General features: G+C 41.1%; 2 protein-coding genes across 4 annotated transcripts in view; both read left to right on the top strand.

Moving 5' to 3' along the window:
• The window catches only part of RANBP3L (RAN binding protein 3 like), an 82,054-nt gene extending 74,300 nt beyond the window's left edge, over positions 1-7,754 (top strand). For both annotated transcript variants that reach the window (XM_049862458.1, XM_049862450.1), the window contains exons 14-15: positions 221-410; positions 6,984-7,754. In XM_049862458.1, the coding sequence (XP_049718415.1) occupies positions 221-410; positions 6,984-7,024 (231 nt within the window). In that variant the 3' untranslated portion in view covers positions 7,025-7,754. The remainder of the gene's footprint in view (positions 1-220; positions 411-6,983) is intronic.
• A 2,048-nt stretch (positions 7,755-9,802) lies between these two features.
• Positions 9,803-22,276, top strand: part of NADK2 (NAD kinase 2, mitochondrial) — a 70,046-nt gene continuing 57,572 nt past the window's right edge. Inside the window, exon 1 of one of the 2 annotated variants that reach the window (XM_049862429.1) lies at positions 9,803-10,365. In XM_049862429.1, the coding sequence (XP_049718386.1) occupies positions 10,093-10,365 (273 nt within the window). In that variant the 5' untranslated portion in view covers positions 9,803-10,092. The remainder of the gene's footprint in view (positions 10,366-22,276) is intronic. The other variant, XM_049862437.1, reaches the window with a different exon arrangement.

Here is a 22,276-nt window from a genome sequence, read left to right as displayed (position 1 = left end):
TTTCTCAATTTAAAATGCAAATATTGGAACTTTTATAAAATTATGTACTTCAAGATACATTTTTTCACCTTTTAGTTTATAGAGCTGTTAGCACTTATTTATGTTCTAGATTTATACCATAACTCCTTTCTTATTAATAGTGAAAGACTAAAAATTTTTAAAATGTACCTAACATTATTAAGTAATTGATATTCTTAATAATTTGATTCTCATCATGCAGGCCAATGCCAAAGACATAGGATATCTGTATGCAGCAATACATCATCGTCTGGTTGCACTTCGAAGCTTCATTAAGCAGAAAGGTGTAAATCAAGCTGAAAATCAGTCAGAAATAATCCTCCAACAATTAAACTGCGATAGCTGTGATGAGGATGAGGATGATTTTATCCAAGTCCCTAAAAATGGATCAGGTAAATAACTTTTCTTTTGTTAGGGCAGAGGTTTAAAACAAATTTTATGTACAACCCTAATACATGATGTGCAACCATCTTAATGCAAAATGAAACAATGGAAATAATGCAAAGTAAATGTCAACCATACGACCTCCACCCCCATTTTTCCTTGTTCTCACTCAGTGTCTCCCCCAGGAGGGACTACATACAAATACTAAAACCTTATGGAATCAATAAAAAGTTTAGCTTTTCGGATTTGATAGACTATAAATTAAGGAAGAATTTAATTACCTGAAAATGTCATGTTTAAAATTATTAGCAATATTTCCAAACATTACTTTATAAAAATGTAGATTCTTTTTCATTTCCTCATTCATGAATATTCAGTGTTCAGTTGTATTCAATATTAAACTTAATCCAAATATAACGCTGTATAATAAAATATTTTGAATTTATATCACAGATCCTTCTAGGTGGGCCCACAGAAAATCCATTGCCTGCTCGTAAGAGCTACCTACTATAAACATGACAACATCTACAAAAAGACTGGTTACCTTTGTAAAAATACTTACTACCCTAATTAAATGACAAAATCCTATACATTCCTTTAAGTGTTTTTATGGAAATTTTAAGAAACATAATTAGTTGCAATTAAATTTTTTATTTTATGTAGTCTAATAATTTTGAGGTTTTACATTTTATTTTGGAGAAGTGATAGACTTAAGAAATACATGGACTTCAGAAGTTCAAAATTCATCAATTTTCAAGAAGTGGGTTTAGAATAAGATTTGATAATTAGGATTATTCATCACATTGATGGACACAATAGTTACAATTATAAATTACTGGATTTGATAAATATCTAACTATTTTTTCAATAATATATTGTCTGGCTATAAAACAAATATTTTACAAAATTTTCAGAATCAATTTTTGAAAAACACTAGAACTACTTGACATTTTATTAATCATGTTTATCTTCTGGTAAATATGTATTTTCATTTAACCTTTGGATTTCCTAATACTTTAAGCTTATATATTCATGGTATGAATTTCTTAGAGAGTATATGTTCTTGGAATTGTACCCATTGCACTTTGTATAACTCTTGACACACAGTCAGCATCCAACAGTTGTTGAATGAAAAAATAAAATATAAGCCATTGTCTATGTATCCAAACAGCAAGTACTGTATAAAAAAAGTCAAATACGCTAATTTGTTTTTTTGCTTATTTACGTAATTAAGTTGTCTTTCGTATTCTAGTAGGTGTGGTTGTAAAGAGACCTTTTTTAAACAATTTTACCATATATAGCCAAATTAGTCTTTTTCTTAAATGCCATTATGGTAGACTACAATTATTTCAATAATTAGGTGACAGAGTTTTGATGCCTTGATATTTGTTGCAGAGATACTTCATGAGCCATACAAAAAAATTTGTCTCAGTACTTACGGCACGTTTCCTTTTTCAACCCAATGATATATCCAATTTAATTACATCATAGCTTCAAATGACTTTTGACCGTGTCTCTAAGACAATTCACCCATTATGGGATAAAGGTTCACGACTCCAAAATGATTTTTGAAAATGTTTTGGAAAATGACAACACATTTGGAATAAGGATGTACGTCACAACGTGCTACTTTGAAGAACAGCATTTACTTGGATATATACATGTGAATACACATTTTTTAAAAGTTATATTACTTTATTACAGTACCTTTTGTAGTAATAAAAGCAATTATGTACATGTATTTATTAAGTCAAACCTCAGCTAATGTCTAAAAGTTTACATTAACACATTGGAAGTGGAATGAACTCCTTCAGGCTATGAATTAGTTAGCATCTTAATTGTTGAAAGTTTTGGTGTTTCCATATAACTGGATAACTACAACCTAGTATAAGTTAGCTATTATTAAGAGAGGTCCATTCATTCTTCCGGGGATTACAGAAGAAACATAGTTGGTAACATCTTTTACTTCTAAAGTAAGCAGTGACTTAGAAAATGAAGAGAGAAAAAAGTTAATGTGAGAGAAGAGAGAAAAAGTAGAGAGAAGAAACAAACACACACAAAAATCAGAAAAGGTCTGGCATGAAAGGAAAGGAAAAAAAAAAAAAGAATGGAAAAACAGGAGTCTAAAGTTTTTTTTTGTTTTTTGTTTTCTTTTTTTGATCCAGAAGAGTGACTCTGATGCAGAACACACTCTGGAAATTTTTCATTGAAAGCCTAACATAATTAGAGATACATTTGGAGAAGAAAGTAAAGCACTGATTCTCTGTTACTGTAGGATCTTAGCTGATATGGGAAAGTTGTGCACTAAATTGTTAAAGTGAAAGAGAACAGAGATCTTTATCTTTCTGAAATGTTCATTCTTGCCCCCACACTAGAGAAGAGATCAAGCAATATTTTCTCAATGGTTCAAATATTTTAATATAAGCTGAATTTATTCTTTTATGATTTTCCTTGGACTTCTCTGGATATACCAAAGGAAAAAATTAGACTATTTCCTGTCCTATATGGAAATGTCGGGACAACAGAATCAAATATAGTGTAGAATATTAGAGAAGGCAGTGAGAGAAAGATTGAAAATGTCTGGGATTATGAAATGGCAGCTAACATCAGTAACATATTTAGCTCATGATACTTTCAATCCATTTCCTGTCCACGCTGTCTTTCTTATAATCTTTATGCAAATATTTAATGATATATTTTGGGGAGATAATAGTAATAGGAATATTTTACAGTTTTCCCTTGTCCTATTCATCTAGTCTTCTCCTTTTTCTAGGTCCTTTTCTGCTCTTTAATGTGACTAAATCAGTCGTACAATGATATTCATTTTCATAAGTTATTTAGGTAGGTTATTTCAAAGCATACGTCTTCTTGGATTTCCATAGAAGCTATTTTTACTAAAATTTACTTAGATAAATATTCCCCCAGTATATCGTTTATTAACATAATCTAAACACTGTTCTCTTGCAACAGGACTTTACCCAATTATTCAGTTTAATTATGCACCATCAAAATATGCTCTCTAAAAATATTATTTTACATCCATTACTGCCAAAGCCAGGAACCCTTAGCCCCCAGAGTATTCAAATGTCATCAAAAAGGAGAAATAGGTATCTTTCACCAAGTCAGAATGTACATGAAGTGGGCTAGAGGGAGTTCTAGGGTTTGCATAAACAGTAGAACCTTGACTTTGGGAAGGACACATCTTAAGGTCTTTGTAAATCTTCAAACTGTGAATATCACAGTGATATATAATTTTTCCCATAAAATGTTGAAAACAAACTTGTTGGATATGCGACTAGCAGGTGATTAGATAGGTGCATTTATTAGAAAAGCACACTGGTCTTGCTACAGATGAGGTTCAAGTCTGAAACTCGGTAAGATTATAAATGATTACCTTTTGGCATTGGTGAAGAACAAAGCTCCGGGAATTGACAGAATACCAATTGAGATGTTTCAACAAACGGATGCAGCGCTGGAAGTGCTCACTCATTTATGTGAAGAAATTTGGAAGACAGCTACCTGGCCAACTGATTAGAAGAGATCCATATTTATGCCTATTCTCAAGAAAGGTGATTCAACCAAATGTGGAAATTATCAAACAATATCATTAATATTACATGCCAGCAAAATTTTGCTGAAGATCATTCAAAAGTGGCTGCAGCAGTATATCAACAGGGAACTGCCAGAAATTCAGGCTGGATTTAGAAGAGGACGTGGAACCAGGGATATCATTGCTGATGTCAGATGGATCCTGGCTGAAAGCAGAGAATACCAGAAAGATGTTTACCTGTGTTTAACTGACTATGCTAAGGCATTCGACTCATTGGACCATAACAAATTATGGATTACATTGCAGAGAATGGGAATTCCAGAATACTTAATTGTGTTCATGAGGAATCTGTACGTGGGTCAAGAGGCAGTCGTTTGAAGAGAACAAGGGGATACTGCATGGTTTAAAGTCAAGAAAGGTGTCCGTCAGGGTTGTATCCTTTCACCATACCTATTCAATCTGTATGCTGGGCAAATAATCCAAGAAGCTGGACTCTATTAAAGAGAACAGGGCATCAGGATTGGAGGAAGACTCATTAACAACCTGTATTATGCAGATAACACAAACTTGCTTGCTGGAAGTGAAGAGGACTTGAAGCACTTACTGATGAAGATCAAAGACCACTGACTTCAGTATGGATTGATGACACTTCAGCATAAAGAAAAAAAATCCTCACACTGGACCAATAAGCAACATCATAATAAATGGAGAAGAGATTGAGGTTGTCAAGGATTTCTTTTACTTGGATCCACAATCAACACCCATGGAAACAACAGTCAAGAAATCAAAAGACACATTACATTGGGCAAATCAGCTGTAAAAGACCTCTTTCAAGTATTGAAAAGCAAAGATGTCACCTTGAAGACTAAGGTGCCCCTGATCCAAACCATGGTGTTATCAGTTGCCTCATATGCATGAGAAAGCTGGACAATGAATAAGGGAAACTGAAGAAGAATTGACGCCTTTGAATTGTGGTGTTGGAGAAGAATACTAAATATACTGTGAACTGCCAAAAGAACAAATAAGTCTGTCTTGGTAGAAGCACAACCAAAATGCTCCTTAGAAGCAAGGATGGCGAGACTACACCACACATACTTTGGACATGTTATCAGGAGGGATCAGTCCCTGGAGAAGGATATCATGCTTGGTAAAATAGAGGGTCCTTGAAAAAGAAGAAAACCCTCAAGGAGATGAACTGACACTGTGGCTGCAACAATGGGCTCAAATATAGCAACAATTGTGAGGATGGTGCAGGACTGGGCAGTGTTTTATTCTGTTGTGCACGGGGTCACTATGAGTTGGAACTGACTCAACGGCACCTAACAACAACAAGTGGACAGATTACACCTTATACCTTTTAGTGGCTTCTCATCATATATTGGATAAAAGGCCTAGCAATGTACTTTAGAAAATTACCCAATGAAGACCTTATGGATCACAATATTCTGCAGAATATCATCCGATATAGTACTGGAAGATCAGTCCCCTAGTTTGGAAGGCTCCACACGATAGCTGCAATAGTGGACTCAAACATACCAATGATCATGAAGATGGTAAATGACTGGGCAATGTTTTATTCTATTACACATAAGGTCACCATGAGTTGGAGCTGTTTTGATAGAAACTAACAAGTAGATATAAAATGGTATTTCACTATAACATTAATTTGCATTTCTCTTATTTCTGATAAGGTTGAGTATCTTTTCAGATATTCACTGATGCGTTCCTTCTAGAAAATGTCTGTTCATAATTTTTGTAAAGCTAATCATATCTTTTCTCCTTACACCATTTAGTGGCTTCGCATCCTATACTGGATAAATGTAAGTTCCTAATTATGGATGTGAACCTTTCCATGGTCTTTCCCCTGTCTACATCTCTCTTCACCTCCCAGTATTGCCTGCCTTCCTCCAAATTATCTCGAAATTCAGAACTGCTGTTTATTTAAGTATGCTGTTTCTTCTGGAGAATTCCTTTCTCATTCTTGCTGATTCTAGCTAATAGCTACTCATTCATTACATTTCCGGAAATCCTTCCCTAACACCTCCGCTTAAGCTGATTTAAGACCTGCTCCTCTAAATCCCCATAGCACCATGTGTGTAAGTATTATCACTGCATAGACTTTTTTAGGCTCCTCAAAGGCAGGGATTTCTTTTTATCTCTAGCACCTAGCAGGGAGCTTGCCCAATAGCAGGCACTCAAACATAATCTGAGCTGCATCAAGGTGTGTTGTATGTGTAAGACTCGAGAGGCATTATGCAACCGGAAGCTAGAAATAAGGATTTGAAGCTCAGGAGAAAGATACAGACTAAAGATGTTGGTAGTAGCTTAAATCATGGAAGGTGAAAATAGTTAATATTTGCCAAGTGTCTGCTTCGTGATGGGCACACAGCCATGCATTTCTACATGTATTTACAGCTTTATACGGCAGCTATTATGTTTTGTAAATGAAGAAACAGGCTCAGAAAGATTAGGCAACCAGTCCAAGGTTCACAAAGCTGATAAACGGTAAAGCTGGGATTTAAACCAAGGTCTTTGTAATTTCAAAGCCCAAGCTCTTTCATTACACAATACTGGATGAAGTCACCTAGGACAGTGTGCAGAAAGAGGGAGAGAGGGAGAGCCAAGGTTAGATGGTAGATCCTAGAAATGGGCTTAGTAAGAACTCAGAAAAGGGAAGAGTCAGAGATATGGGAGAAATACCATTAGGGACTGGTATATTGGGAGCCAGCGTAAACGATTTCAAGAAGAAATAACCATGTCAAATGCTGCAGAAAGATCAAGTAATTTAAAGGGCTGCAAAATGTCTTCTGAGTTTATAACCAGATCCATTGGTAACCTTGGAAACAGTAATTAGTGAAATGGTGGGGAAAGGCTAGACTACAAAGGCCTGAGGAATGAATAGGAGATAGGGTTGTGGCCATGATGAGCAGAGTACTCTTTGAAGAATCTTAGCTGTAAAAGAAGATAGGCAACATGGTAAAGCTACAGTGGGACATAAGGCTTTGCTTTTTTTTTCTTTTTGTCTCTCTAGGATGTCACGGGTTCACAGACACGAGCATGTTTAAATGTTGAAGAGGAAAATCCAGACGAGAGGGAGAATTAAAGCTATATAACAGAAGATAATTTGATGGAACAATATTTTTGAGGAGGTAGAAGGAAATGGGATCCAAAATAGCCATGTACAATGGGATATCCCCATTGAGATGTCAGTGTAGATATGTTTATAGCTGGAAATGGGAGAAAGCCAACCCCTTGAGTTCTTATTTATGATGTGGGAAGAAAAAAGTTCTGAAATTTCATATGTACCACAAAACTCATAGATTTTGATCCAAAACAGGTTCTCCTACTCATTTTATTCTTTTTGTTAAATGGAACAATGAACATTTTCCTACTCAGTTGGGCTTCGAACATATGTCATCTGTGACTTCTCCCTTTTCTTCCTCCCTAATATCTAATGAGTTATGAAGTGTTAGAATCGTAGGAGTAGAAGGGACCTTGAAGAGGCTTGAGTTATAGATGAGTAACTCAGATTCTGTAGAAATTAGAGTTGTGCTTAAAGTTACAGTCTCTATTTAGCGGTCACTATTTTTTTTTTTTTATAAAACCAAGTTCCTGGCCCTAGGGAAGAGGTCACTGACCTTCTAAAAAGAGATACCTATCAGACTCAATTGTGTATTTTCCTAGCCTAATGCACTACGAGGTACATACCAAAACTCAAACCTGTTGCCGTCAAGCCTATTCCAACTCATAGCGACCCTATAGGACAGAGTTGAACTGCCCCATAGGGTTTCCAGGGAGTGGCTGGTGGGTTCAAACTGCTGACCTTTGGTTAGCAGTCAAACACTTAACCACTGCGCCACCAGGGCCCCACCTGGTACATAGTAGACATTCAATAAATATTGAATGAATCCATAAATGAATGAATGTTGGTAGCCTTGACAGACCCTGAGGTCCAGAAAGATGAAGTAACCTGTCTAAAGTCCAAAAGCCAGCTATGGTAGTGCCAGGACTACAAAGGGTCACAGAGGGTGCCAAAGCAAGTGGATCTGAGGAGTAAGAGGCATAAACACTAGAATATGCATTGCCATGTGATTCTCCCTTTATAAGAGGAGCTTTTCCTTCCATTCCCATTACTACCCTAGCCCAGGTCCTTATAACACCTAACTATTCCAACCTCCAACAGTCTCCCTCCTCCTCAGTGGATCACTAGGGGGATGGGGATGGGTGTGCAGACTGCACTGGGGGACACTGTCAAAGGGAGTGACCCCAAAATGACTGTCTATAAAATTTTTGTGCAGTGTTTCAGCAGACATTTATCATTTTTAATAAAAATATCCCTGTGGTTAGCTATAACAACACAAATATTTTTCGTAAGCCCAGCTTACATGTATCAAAATACCTACAAGGCTAAAACTCTATGCTAACTTACTTTCTGCAACTTCTAAACTCTGCTCAGAGTCATTACAATGACTCTTTGAATCATAGTGGTTTTGTGCTACAAGCCTATTGTTGTTTCTGCTGCAGCCAGTGTTTTTACAGTCACTGATATTGCCAAGTTTTCTGTGTTTCAGCTACAATACTGTGGTAATTAGTATTTGTGAACCTGTACATTAACTTTTTTGAGAATGAAGTAGTAAATAGAGGAAAAGGACTGGTGTATGGGAATTATGATTCACAAGTAACATTACTACAAAAAACATTACTAAGAATTCTGTATGGTCTGGTACCAGAAGAGGGTCCATGGGCGGGTGTGTGTGTGTGTGTGTGTGTGTGTGTGTGTGTGTGACAGTAATCCTAGTGACAACACTGCTCTTCCTGCCTTTCAATCTACCCAACATTCCAAAGCCAGATCAACAGTCATCAAACACTGCTTTCAATGACTCACCTCATCCGGTAAAAAGTCTTCAAAGGGTAAGCTACTGCTTACAGGTTACAGATACAAATTACTGACATTTTAAACCCTCCACTCTCCTCCTACCTACCATTTCAACCCTATCTCCCCATTTAGAAATGGTCCACTTGGCCAGACTCCTCTAGACATTATCCTCTTGGTTCTCCAAAGGCTACACTTTCTCTCTCAGGGCTGAAGGTTCTCCGGTGGTCAGCAGAGCCAGCCTCAGGGGCTGCAATCCATGCAGTCGCAAAGGGCCCGCCCTTATAAGAGTTCGGGGCTGGGTATGCTATCCGTCTCGACAGTCTCAATAATTTCTGAGCTAGGGGCTGTGCGATTTCATTTTGCACTAACCAAAAAAACCAGACCCACTGCCATCGAGTCAATTCCGACTCATAGCGACCCTATAGGACAGAGTAGAACTGCCCCATAGAGTTTCCAAGGAGCGCCTGGCGGATCTGAACTGCCAACCTCTTGGTTAGCAGCCGTAGCTCTTAACCGCTATGCCATCAGGGTTTCCCACTTTGCACTAGGGCCCCGCACATTGTGTTGCTGGTCCTGGGTCAGTGTCCTCAGCCCCTAGTACAGGGCTGAAAACATCAGCGGTCCAACATGCGTTGATTAACTGAACGAACCTACTCTGATGGGCAATAATGAAAAAGAACAGTAACTGACAGAGCAGGCACCCTTCCTCCCGCGCAGCGCTCAAAACGCCGTTCACAACACCCGCACAGCCTCAGACCGGTTCCGGCTGTATTCCTCCCGGCAGCTCGAACGCCAAATAGAATTCCAGCCTTCTCCCGGCCCCAGCCAATCCCGTTCGCTCCTCGGGCTCCGGGCCCTCAGCGGGCTTTGATTGGCTGACTGTGTTCCTAGGGGGCGGGCGAAGAGTGGCCGCAAGGAAAGAGGTGGAGCGGGAGGTCGCCCCGCAGGCTGTGAAGCGGGGACTGCGCAGGCGTAGGTGGAATCGCATACACAAACAAACAAAACCTACCAACCCGAGGCCTCCAGCTCCTCTCCGCCCACCGTTCCCGCGCCTGGGCTCTCCCAGCTGCCAATCGCCTCTCTTTCCCCACCCCCGTCAACGTCTGGGTACGTCCTCCTCGGGGCCCGGGCCTTGCACCGCGGTGCATTTAACCTCTGCCCGCCCGACACTAAGTTACAGACTGGAGCTGCACGGGCGGCGCTCGCTCCGGCCAGCGGGGAGCGGAGGCAGGAGTCCAAGCCTGCAGCCCCGGCGGGGGCGACAATGACTTGCTACCGAGGCTTCCTGCTGGGCAGCTGTCGTCGCGTGGCGGGCGGCCGGGCGGCGGCGCTGAGGGGGCCAGGCGCGAGAGGCCCCGCCGTGCGGCCGCGACACCTGGGGCAGGGACAGCCGCGCGAGCTGGCGGGCTGTGGCAGCCGTCCCGACGGCGGCTTCCGCCCGTCCCGGGTGGTGGTGGTGGCCAAAACCACCCGCTACGAATTCGAACAGCAGCGGTACCGCTACGCGGAGCTCTCGGAGGAGGACATGAAGCAGCTGGTGGGTCCCCGCGGCCAGACGGCCCCCGCCGTGTTCTCTGGGCTGGGCCCCGGCCCGCTCCCTGGTTCGGCAGCAGCTTTGGGGGGCGGCCACACCCCCTCGGGCGAGACCTCTGGGGACGACCTTGCCCAAGGGGCACCGGATGTCCCACCTGCGTCGCTTGCTGACCCCCACTCCCTGTGGTTTCTCTTGTGGCTTCCCTTCGCCGTTAGTGCAGACTCCCAAGGCGGGGGTGCGAAGTCTTCGGTGGGGGAAGAGGGGCTTCTGAGTGGTCCCATAGAGTGAGAGTGGTTTGGGGATTCACTTCTGCTTCCCCACCTCCACCATCATGTTGGGAAGAGCAGGAGGAAGGAAGGATTACGCCTCAAAGAAAGGTGGGACCAGTGGCCTGAGGTCCGAATGCTCTAGAAATAGCTCCCCAGGCCACCCCAAGATAGGGGGCCTGGGGGCGTCGCTGCGGGCCGTGGAAAAGAGGGCGGTGGTACCGCGGACACACCCCCTTTTGGACTGCAAGGCCTGGGAAGCTCGCTCCCAGAAGCCCATTTGGGTGAGCCTTTTCCTTGCTGGAACGTGGTGGTCAGACAGGGTTCTAGCGTTGGTTTTTAGAGCAAGTCTATCTTTCGTGCTGGAAAGAGCAAGAGAGAAAATTCGACTTGACCATAATCTAGTTTAAATAATCCTGTGCAAGAGTAGTTACCCTGTTCTAAACGTAGGGTTTGTAATCTTTCTTCTGCCAAGTTATTTTGTGGAGGCACCAAGTATATTGTTAGTCATCTTAAGTATTAAATCTGCTTTCAGCATTGAACACCTTGATTCTTTCATCGACTAATTGAGGAGGGCTCTTGCCCTTGGATGAAAGTACTAGGTGCAGATTTGATTTCTCTCCTTTCCCAAACTGTTTGAAGATAGCAATGTATAGAAAACACTTGCATCTTTAAAATAGTAATTCAGTAAACAGTGTGAGCAGAGATTGGATTAGTTGTTAGCTGCTGTCCAGTTGGCACCTGACTCATGGTGAGACTCCATGTAACGGGATTGAACTATTGTGATCCGTAGAATTTTAGTTGGCTGATTTTGGGAAGCAGATCACCAGACCTTTGTTCCTAGCCCATCTTAGCCTGGAAGCTATGCTGAAACCTGTTCAGCATCATAGCAACATGTAAGCCTCCACTGACAGATGAGTGGTGGCTGCACTGAGGTGCATTGGCAGAAATTGAACATGGGTCTCCCACGCCACGTGGAGGGGGGACTTTGAAAATTCTACCACAGAACCACCTCTGCCATCAAGTTCGTGTTAAAAAAAAAAAAAGTTGCTGTTGAGTCGATTCCTACTCATAGGGACCCTATAAGACAGGGTAGAACTGCCCCATGGAGTTTCCAAGGAGCACCTGGTGGATTTGAACTGCTACCCTTTTGGTTAGCAGCTATAGCTCTTAACCACTACACCACCAGGGTTTCCAAGTTTGTGTTAGGGAGCGAAACTGCAAGTGAGGCAGGAAATGGTAATGTCAGAAGAAAGTACAGTTTTGGTAAAGAGGTTGTCCCTTGAGTTCTATTTCTAATTTTGCAAGATCTATGAGTTTTTATGAGTTAGTTTCCTAGGGCCGCCGTAACAAAATACCACGAATTAGGTTGCTTATAAGAACAGAAGTGTATTGTCTCACAGTTCTGGAGACAAAAAATCTAAATCAGGGCTTTGGCCAGGTTGATTTCATCAGAGGCTTCTGAGGGAGCAACTGTCTCATGCCTTTTTCCCAGTTTCTGGTGGCTCCTGGCAATCTTCGCTGATCCTCAACTTCTGTGTGTCTCAGTGTCTGTTCTCATTTATAAAACACCACTTGGATGGGATTAAGACCAGTGGTGTCACTAGGGGTGTGTGTGTGGGGAGGTGTGCAGACCGCACCTGGTGAGGATGACACCAAAATGACTAAATTTTTTGTGCAGTGTTTCAGCAGGTATTTACTATTTTTTATAAAAATATCCTGTAGTTACAACAAAAACATGTTTTGTAAGCCAAGTTTACATGTATCGATATACCTAGAAGGCTAAAACTGTGTGCTAGTTTACTTTTTGAACTTCTAGTGTGCTCCAGGTCTGAGCTGTCATTACCCCATTACAATGATGCCTGAATGACATGGTTTTGTCTGCACGTGCTGTAAGCACGCACTATTGTTGTTGGTGCCGGTGTTTTTATAGTCGCTGATTCTGTCAAATTTTCTGGTGTTTTAGCTATAATACTGTGGTAATTAGTATTTGTGAACCTATACTAATAACTTTTTTGAGACCGAAGTAGTAATTAAAGGAAAAGGAAGAATGTTATAAATGAGAATTACGATTTACAAGTAACATTAGTACAATAAAGCATTACTAAGGATTCTGTAGGATCTGGTATAGGAGGTAGTCCATGGGGGAAGTGACATCTTAAGTTACCACACTGGGTGACACCAACCCTATTGATGCCACTGACTGAGACCCACCCTTCTCTGGTATGACCTGTTAACTGGTAACATCTCTGAAGACTGTTTTCGAACAAAGTAACGTTCACAGGTACCAGAGATTTAGGACTTCAGTATATCTTTTTTTGGAGGGGTAGAGGAGAGACAATTCAGTCTGTAACAGTTTACTTCTCAGAAATTGTCAAATGCTATATATGTATAAATATATTCTTCATACAATTTTATGGAAACTTCCCACAATCATTTAAAGTAGTGCACTCAACTGGCATGTGAGATTGGGGGCCAGGAGCTCAGAGTTCTAGGCCTTGGTTCTGTATGGTTAACTTCGTGTAAGTCTTTTTAACTTGCCCAAGCATCATGGGTGAAAATGATACTTTTTGTGTAGTACTGTCAGTTTTTAAAGTGCTTTCACCTAGTTCAGAATGTGAAACACTACTGTTGGACTCCATAGCCTCCAAGGTCCTTTCTGGCGCTGGCATATTGAAACTGGATAACTTTTTCAAGGCCTCGAGAAAGTGGGTAGCATCTAAATGAAGTTTAACTCTTTGACCTCTGAACTAGATTGCTACTAATACAAACTTTGAAAAGAGGTAAATCGATAAGTCTTTAAAAATCAAACTTCCAGTGTACCCACTCTCAGCAGCTGAAGAGAAATCTCTAATAGGTAAATATTTGTCTATTGCTTGGCAATGCTGTTCCAGACAAGAAAACTTTGAAGTAAAACTCCTGGACTGTAAACGCACACTTTTGTAATTGCTGGGAAGTAGAACAATTTTTTGATGTTGTTGTTATTACTCCAATTAAATTTTATTAGGTTATCCCGTGCTGATCTGAGTTTATCATTTATATAGGTGTTAAGACTAGTACTCAGAATGGAATAATATTCAGAGATCGAAAACAGGCCAAAGAATACTTACACAATACTTGAGAAACTGTTCTAAAATGGGATTCTGTGATAGTAGTGGGAAGATTGTTGCTATTGTTTGTTTTATTGCTGGAGTAAGAGATACTAAGATAAATGAATCATGTGAATTGGACATAAAAGAAAGTGGCCAAGTGCTTCTTGAGCCTTCTGGCACCCTGGCTGCTGTGTCTATAGCGTCATGGTAACCTGAAGTTTTCTATCAAAGTGTTTTCTTTTGTGGTGGTAATGGTGGCTGCTTTGTTGCAAAATAGGTCTCTGCTAGGTTACTTGTTAAAATGCAACTGGCAGATGAGGGATGTAGTGGCAGTATAATTGATACTCTGAAACCTCATGGGTTTCTGACTTTGTGGAAGCTAAAAGAATTAGAGGAAATATTTCTTAACTGATAATACATGTGAACAATAGGTTTACAAACTGGGTGAAAGTTTGACTTTAAATTACTCTTTCATATTGGTGGTGGTGGTGGTTATTAGGTGCTGTTGCATCAGTTCTGGCTCATAGCAACTCCACATACAACAGAATGAAACACTGCCCAGTCCTGCGCCATCCTCCCAGTCCTTGTTATGGGTGAGCCCATTATTGCTGCTGTGTCAGTGCATTTTATTCAGGGTCTTCCTTTTTTTCGCTGACTCTTTACCAAGCATGATGTCCTTCTGCAGGGACTCATCCTTCCTGACAACATGTCCAAAGTTTGTGAGGCGAAGTCTTGCCGTCCTTGCTTCTAAAGAGCATTCTGTCTGTACTTCTTCCAAGACAGATTTGTTCGTTCTTCTGGCACTCCGTGGTACGTTCAACATTCTTCGTCAACACCATAATTCAGGTGCATCAGTTCTTCTTCGGTCTTCCATAGTCATTGTCCAGCTTTTGCATGTGTATGAGGCTATTGAAAATATCATGGCTTGGGTCAGGCGTACCTTAGTCCTCAAAGTGACATCTTTGCTTCATATTCGTTATATTGCTTTATTTCTAAATTTTACTTTTTTTTCCTCCCTGACTGGTCAATGAATTGTCTTGTGGATTCAGGATTTCTAGTCAAGGATTCTGCTGGCTCAAGACCTTGCAAGGGCTAATACAACTATTAGTATGATTTTTTTGCACCTTAAGAGTTGCAGCTGTTGGAAAATGTAGAATTTTTATTAATGTTATTTATTAACGAGGGAGTCCATGACACTCACACAAATTAGACCTGTAGATGAATTGAGGCTGATTTGGAGAGGGTTTTGACACTGGAAGCATACTTTTTTGTCCCAATAAAAAGTTCTATTTAAAACTCTTTTAATGTATAGCAAATAAGAAGTCAGCAATTTCTACCCTCCTTTCCCCACTCCAAGTTTCACAAACCCAGAGGCAATTCCTTCCATTTTTTTTCCCCTCTTGGATTATCTTCAGAATGGGATAAAATAATTTCTTTTAGCCGTACCCTTTATTATTGGATTGAATTATTTCCACTTTTAGCTTTTTCATGTTCTGGAGGGAGAGTAGAGTGCCTTGGATTTTGTTGTTGTTGTTACTTTTTCCTGAAAAAGGTGGTATAGTTAGATTGCAGCTTTCAGGTGGATAATACTTTTGCCACGCGGTACCCAATAAGTATATTGTGTGCAGCATGAGTGTTTATCAAATTAAAGAACATGATCTGGGGTATTGCCAGAGTCTTCTAACTAAGCGTTGCTTCTCTCAAATCTTCCAGACACAGGCACCAGAATGGTTTATCTAAAGTGAACATCTGGCTACCTCACCCCTCTGCTTAAAGAAAAAACAAAAACCATTGCCACTGAGTCAATTCCAACTCACAGTGACCCTGTAGGACAGAGTAGAACTGCCCCATAGGGTCTCCAAGGAGTGGCTGGTGGATTTGAACTGCCAACCGTTTGGTTAGCAGCTGTAGCACTTAACCACCGTGCCACCAGAGCTTTATTCCTCAAAAGCACCCATAGCCTGTAACCCATAGCCTGTAGTCACCTGGAAACTTGTTAAAATGCAGATCCTAGAACCTTAGCCCCTAAAAGGATAAATTCCAAGATTCTGCCTTCCTAAACAATACCCTAATGTTTCAGACTCTTGGGCTGAATTCAGGGATATGCATTTTTAATGCGCTCTCCAGGTTTGTCAGTAGGCTGCAGATCACACTTTGAGAAACACTGCTGTGTACTAAAGGTAATGATCGTTAGTGTGCCAAATAAGGCCCTTCTTAACCTGGCTCTTGTCTACCTCTTGAGCTCCATTTCTGATTGGTTCTTGTCTTTATTTTCTGGCAATATCAAAGTACTTTAGTTCCCATTAGACCGTGCTGATTTCATTTTATTTAAATTAAAATGCATCAGCAATACATTAAAATGGTTCAAAATATACAAGAATCAGAAGGGTGTAGGATGAAAAGCCTTTCTTTTATTCCTGTCAGTTGAGCACTCACTTTTCCTCCTTGGAAGTAACCAATGTAGTCAACTTCTCGTGTTTCCTTCAAGAAACAATCTATACATACAAGTCAAAATGTTGTTGTTAGGTGTCATCTGGTTGGTTCCAACTCAAAGAAACCCCCTGTACAACAGAACAAAACATGGCTCGATCCCACGCAGTCTTCACAATTTTTGTTATGTTTGAGCCCATTGTTGCAGCCACTGTCAGTCCATCTCATTGAGGGTCTTCTTCGTTGTTGATCCTCTGCCTTACGAAGCATGATGTCCTTCTCCAGGGACTGGTCCCTGCTGATAACATGTCTAAAGTACATGGGACGAAGTCTTACTGACCTCGCTTTCAAGGAGCACTCTGGCTGTACTTCTAAGACAGACTTGTTCGTTATTCTGGAAGTCCATGGTATATACAATATTCTTTGCCAGCACTGTAATTCAAAGGCATCAATACTTCTTCGGTCTTCCTTATTCATTATCCAGCTTTCACATGCGTATGAGGCAATTGAAAATATCATGGCTTGGTTCAGGCACACCTTAGTCCTCAAAAAGTGACCTCTCTGCTTTTCAACACTTTAAAGAGGTCTCTTGCAAGAGATTTTCTCAGCGGAGTACATTGTTTGATTTCTTGACGGCTGCTTCCATGGACATTGATAGTGTATCAGGTAAAATGATAATCCTTGACAACTTCAATCTTGTCTCTGTTTATCATGATGTTGCTTATTAGTCCCCCGTTGCCATCGAGTTGATTCCGACTTATAGCAACCCTATAGGGCAGAGTAGAACTGCCACCATAGGGCTTCCAAGGAGCGCCTGGTGGATTTGAATTGCCGACCTTTTGGGTAACAGCCATAGCTCTTAACCACTACCAGTAAGGGTACCAGAGTTTCCCTTTTTGGTCCAGTTGTGAGAATTTTTGGTTCCTTTATGGTGAGGTGTAATCCATACTGAAGGCTGTAATCTTTAATCTTCACCAGTAAGTGCTTCAAGTCCTCCTCACTTTTCAGCAAGCAAGGTTGTATCATCTGCATATCGCAGGTTGTTAATGAATCTTCCATCAATCTTCTTATTGGCTCTCCTTTGTAGGTGACTTTTCGTTTATCCCTAGCCACACTCTTAAAATTCTCTCTTTATCTTTGGTTTTGGCAAGTTTGATTATAGTATGTCTTGGTGATTTTCTAACCAAAAAACTCCCTTTAGTATTCCTTGTAGTTTTGGTTTTTACAAATTCCCTAAACTTCTGTTTATCTGGAAATGTCCTAATTTTGCCTTCATATTTGAGAGGCAGTTTTGCTAGATGTATGATTCTTGGCTGGCAGTTTTTTTCCTTCGGTTTTTTATATGTCATCCTATTGCCTTCTTGCCTGCATGGTTTCTGCCGAGTAATCCGAGTTTATTGTTATTGACTCTCCTTTGTAGGTGACTTTTTGTTTATCCCTAGTCACTCTTAAAATTCTCTCTTTATCTTTGGTTTTGGCAAGTTTGATTATAGTATGTCTTGGTGATTTTCTTTTGAGATCTACCTTATGTGGGGTTCGATGAGCATCTTAGATAGATATCTTCTCATCTTACAGGTATCAGGGAAGTTTTCCGCCAACAAGTCTTCAACGGTTCTGTGTTTTCTGTTATCCCTTCCTGTTCTGGTACTCCAATCACTCATAGGTTATTTCTCTTGACAGAGTCCCACATGATTCTTAAGGTTTCTTCATTTTTTTTTAATTCTTTTATCTGATTTTTCTTCAAATGTATTAATGCCAAGTGATTTATCTTCAAGTTCAGAAATTGCGCCTTCCTCTTCCTCAATTCTGCTCCTCTGACTTTGTCTTGAGTTGTCTGCTTATGTAATTTTATTGTTAATCTTCTGAATTTCTGTTTGCCCTCTCTCTATGGGTTTTTCCAGCTTATTAAATTTTTCATTATGTTCCTGAATAATCTTTTTAATTTTTTCAATTGCTTTATCTGTGTGTTCCTTGGCTTGTTCTGTGTATTGCCCCATTTCCTTTCTGATGTCTTGAAGGGTTCTGTATATTAATCTTTTCTATTCTGCCTCTGGTAATTCCAGGAATGCACTTTCATCTAGAAGATCCCTTGATTCTTTGTTTTGAGAGCTTTTTGGGGTGATCATGGTCTGTTTCTTCATGTGACTTGATATTGACTGTTGTCTCCGAGCCACCTATAAGTTATTGTATCAGTTTATTTTATGTTTGTTTACTGTGTCATAGTTTCTTGCTTTGTTTTGTTTTGATATGCCCAGATGGGTTGCTTGAGTGAGCTAGCTTGATTATTTTTGCCTTTGGGGCAATGATGTCCTGTCGCCAGATGGCTAGAGCTGTTATCAGGTATATCATTCTAGGAGTCCATTCACTTTTCTTGTATGAGTTCAGCTCAGGTGTCCAGGTAGCTGATTATCAAGTGTGTGGTACAGGCTCTGTCCTACAGTCTTAGAGGGGCAGGTGTGATTGGTGTAGGTATAGGTATCTGGTTGTAGCAGGGGGTTACACTCTGAACAAGTCAGGGGGCTGAGAATCGTCCCCCATGTGTCTCTGAGGAAAGCCTGTCTCTGATCCCTAGAGCGTACAGGTGGGTGAGTTCTGCAGGCAGACCATGGGCACCAAATGTTTTTGGTTGTAAGGACTGGGAGGTACCAGTTATCCTTGAACACCTGTCGCAGGTGGCTGGGTGACCTGAGTGGAGCTACCAGTCCTTAGGCCCCTGATGTGGGTAGGTGAGGACCCTGCTTAATAGGCAAAGCAATGTCAAACATCAAACACCCACTTCTCCACCGCACAGCTTAAATGGTTGGAGTCTGCCAACAAGGGCCTATTCTCCTGAAGTAGGCCCACACAGATCCATGCAGAGGGGAAAGGTACTGAAAGTCCATGGACCCTTTATGCCTGGACAGGAGCCGCTTCTGTCCTGAGCTCCCCTGGTTAGTGGAGCTGGCAAATCATCTTTTCCCCCAGTATGCAAATTTTTTCTTTCTCCAAGGCCAGGAGGATGGCTCCAGGCGCTCAACAGGGCCTATCTCAGGCCCAGGGAATTCATCCACTGAAGCTGGCTTGGGGGCGGGGGGCACGGTAAAATATACACAAGTACTTAGCTTTTGCTGAGAGCGCTGTTCTTCTTTGGTTCTGGAGGTGTGAGTCGGCTGTGTGGCTGGCTGCTTCTCCCTGAGGAAACTGGCAGAATGCTAGTACCAGCCCACCGCCGTGGCTCTGGGAATAGTGTCTGAGGGCTCCCTGCGGTTCAGGTCGGGTAATTCCTCTCCGCTTCTGAATCGTCTCTTCCTCCCCCTGCCCCTCAGTTCATTTTCTAAGCTTGCCTTTGATGCTTAGGGCTCCTAGCTTGTCATAAATATACTGGTTTCACTTGTTTTTTTGGGTCTTTGTTGTAAAGAGGGCTCGCCAGAAGTGTCTGTTTATTCTGCCTTCTTGGCTCTGCCTCCTCTTCCATCAATCTTGTTGCCACATTCTTCTTCATATAGTCCAGCTTCTCAAATTATTTGCTCAGCATACAGATTAAATAAGTATGGTGAAAGGATACAACCCTGACACATACCTTGTTATGTTAAACCACCCAGTCTCCCCCTTGTTGTGTTGGAATGACTGCCTCTTGGTCCATGTACAGGTTCCACATGAGCACAATTAACTGTTCTGGGATTTCCATTCTTCACAGTATTATCCATAATTTGTTATGATCCACACAGTCGAATGCCTTTGCATAGTCAATAAAACACAGGTAAATGTCTTTCTGTTATTCTCCACTTTCAGCCGATATCCATCTGACATCAGCAGTGATAGCCCTCATTCAACATCCTCTTCTGAATCCTGCTTGAATTTCTGGCAGTTCCCTGTCCATGTACTACTGCAGCTGTTTCTGAATGATCTTCAGCAAATTTTTACTTCCGTGGGGTATTAATGGTATTGCTCAATAATTTTTGCATTCTGTTAGATCACCTTTCTTTGGAATGGAATCTCTTCCAGTCACTTTTCCAGGTAGCTGTCTTCCAGATTTCTAGGCTAGACGAGTAAGTACATCCAGCACTCTATCCATTTGTTGAAACATCTCAATGGGTATTCCATCAGTTCCTGGAGCCTGGCTTTTTACCAATGCTTTCAGTGCAGCTTGGACTTCATCCTTCAGCACTGTCATAGATTGAATTGTGTCTCTCAAAAGTATGTGTCAACTTAGCTAGGCCGTGATTCCACGTACTGTGTGATTGTCCACCATTTTGTCATCTGATATGATTTTCCTCCCCTACGTGTCTGTCAGTTTGTCATGCTTTGGGGGCTTGCGTGTTGCTGTGATGCTGGAAGCTATGCCACTGGTATTCAGATACCAGCAGGGTCACCTGTGGAGGCCAGGTTTCAGCTGAGCTTCCAGACTAAGATAGACTAGGAAGAAGGACCCGGCAGTCTACTTCTGGAAAGTCTTAGCCAGTAAAAACCTTATGAATAGCAGCAGAACATTGTCTGATATAGTGCTGGAAGATGACCCCCCCCCCCCCCCCCGGTTGGAAGGCACTCAAGAGATGACTGGGGAAGAGCTGCCTCCTCAAAGTAAAGTCGACCTTAATGACGTGGATGGAGTAAAGCTTTTGGGACCTTCATTTGCTGATGTGGCATGACTGAAAATGAGAAGAAACAGCTGCAGGCATCCCTTAAAAATCGGAACGTGGAATGTAGGAAGTATGAATCTAGGAAAATTAGAAATCGTCAAAAATGAAATGGAATGCATAAACATCGATATCCTAGGCATTAGTGAACTGAAATGGACTGGTATTAGCCATTTTGAATCGGATAATCATATAGTCTACTACGCTGGGAATGACAACTTGAAGAGGAATGGTGTTTGCATTCATCGTCAAACAGACCACTGAAAGATCTATCCTGAAGTACAACGCTGTCAGTGATAGGATAATATCCATATGCCTACAAGGAAGACGAGTTAATACGACTATTATTCAAATATATGCACCAACCATTAGGGCCAAATATGAAGAAATAGAAGATTTTTATCAGCTGCTGCAGTCTAAAATTGATCAAACATGCAATCAAGATGCATTGATAATTACTGATGATTTTAATGGGAAAGTTGGAAACAAAGAAGAAGGACTGGTAATTAGAAAACGTGGCCTTGGTGATAGAAACAAGGCTGGAGATCAAATGATAGAATTGTGCAAGACCAGCGACTTCTTCACTGCAGATACCTTCTTTCACCAGCATAAACGGCGACTATACACAATTTTTTTTTTTTTTTTTATGGACCTCGCCAGATGGAACACATAGAAATCAAATTGACTACATCTGTGGGAAGAGACAATGGAAAAGATCAATATCATCAGTCAGAACAAGACCAGGGGCTGACTGTGGAACAGACCATCAGTTGTTCATATGCAAGTTCAAGCTGAAACTGAAGAAAATCAGAGCAAGTCCACAGAGCCAAAATATGACCTTGAGTATATTCCACCTGAATTTAGAGACCATCTGAAGAATAGATTTGACGCATTGAACACTAGTGACCAAAGACCGGATGAGTTGTGGAATGACATCAAGGACATCATCCATGAAGAAAGCAGGAGGTCATTGAAAAGACAGGAAAGAAAGAAAAGACCAAGATGGATGTCAGAGGAGACTCTGAAACTTGCTCTCGAACATCGAGCAGCTAAAGAAAAAAGAAGAATTGATGAAGTAAAAGAACTGAACAGAAGATTTCAAAGGGTGGTTCGAGAAGACAAAGTAAAGTATTATAATGGTATGTGCAAAGAGCTGGAAATGGAAAACCAAAAGGGAAGAACACGCTTGGCGTTTCTCAAGATGAAAGAACTGAAGAAAAAATTCAAGCTTCGGGTTGCAATAGTGAAGGATTCCATGGGGAAAATATTAAACGAAGCAGGAAGCATCAAAAGAAGATGAAAGGAATACACAGAGTCATTATACCAAAAAGAATTAGTTGATGTTCAGCCATTTCAAGCGGTGGCATATGATCAGAAACCAGTGGTACTGAAGGACGAAGTCCAAGCTGCTCTGAAGGCATTGGCGAAAAACAAGACTCCAGGAATTGATGGAACATCAATTGAGGTGTTTCAACAAACAGATGCAGTGCTGGAGGTGCTCACTCGTCTA

The sequence above is a fragment of the Elephas maximus genome, chromosome 2 (assembly GCF_024166365.1).
Source record: "Elephas maximus indicus isolate mEleMax1 chromosome 2, mEleMax1 primary haplotype, whole genome shotgun sequence".
Taxonomy (NCBI): Eukaryota; Metazoa; Chordata; class Mammalia; order Proboscidea; family Elephantidae; genus Elephas; species Elephas maximus.
The sequence above is the reverse complement of the archived record's forward strand: the minus strand, read 5'-3'. Positions and strand labels throughout refer to the sequence as shown.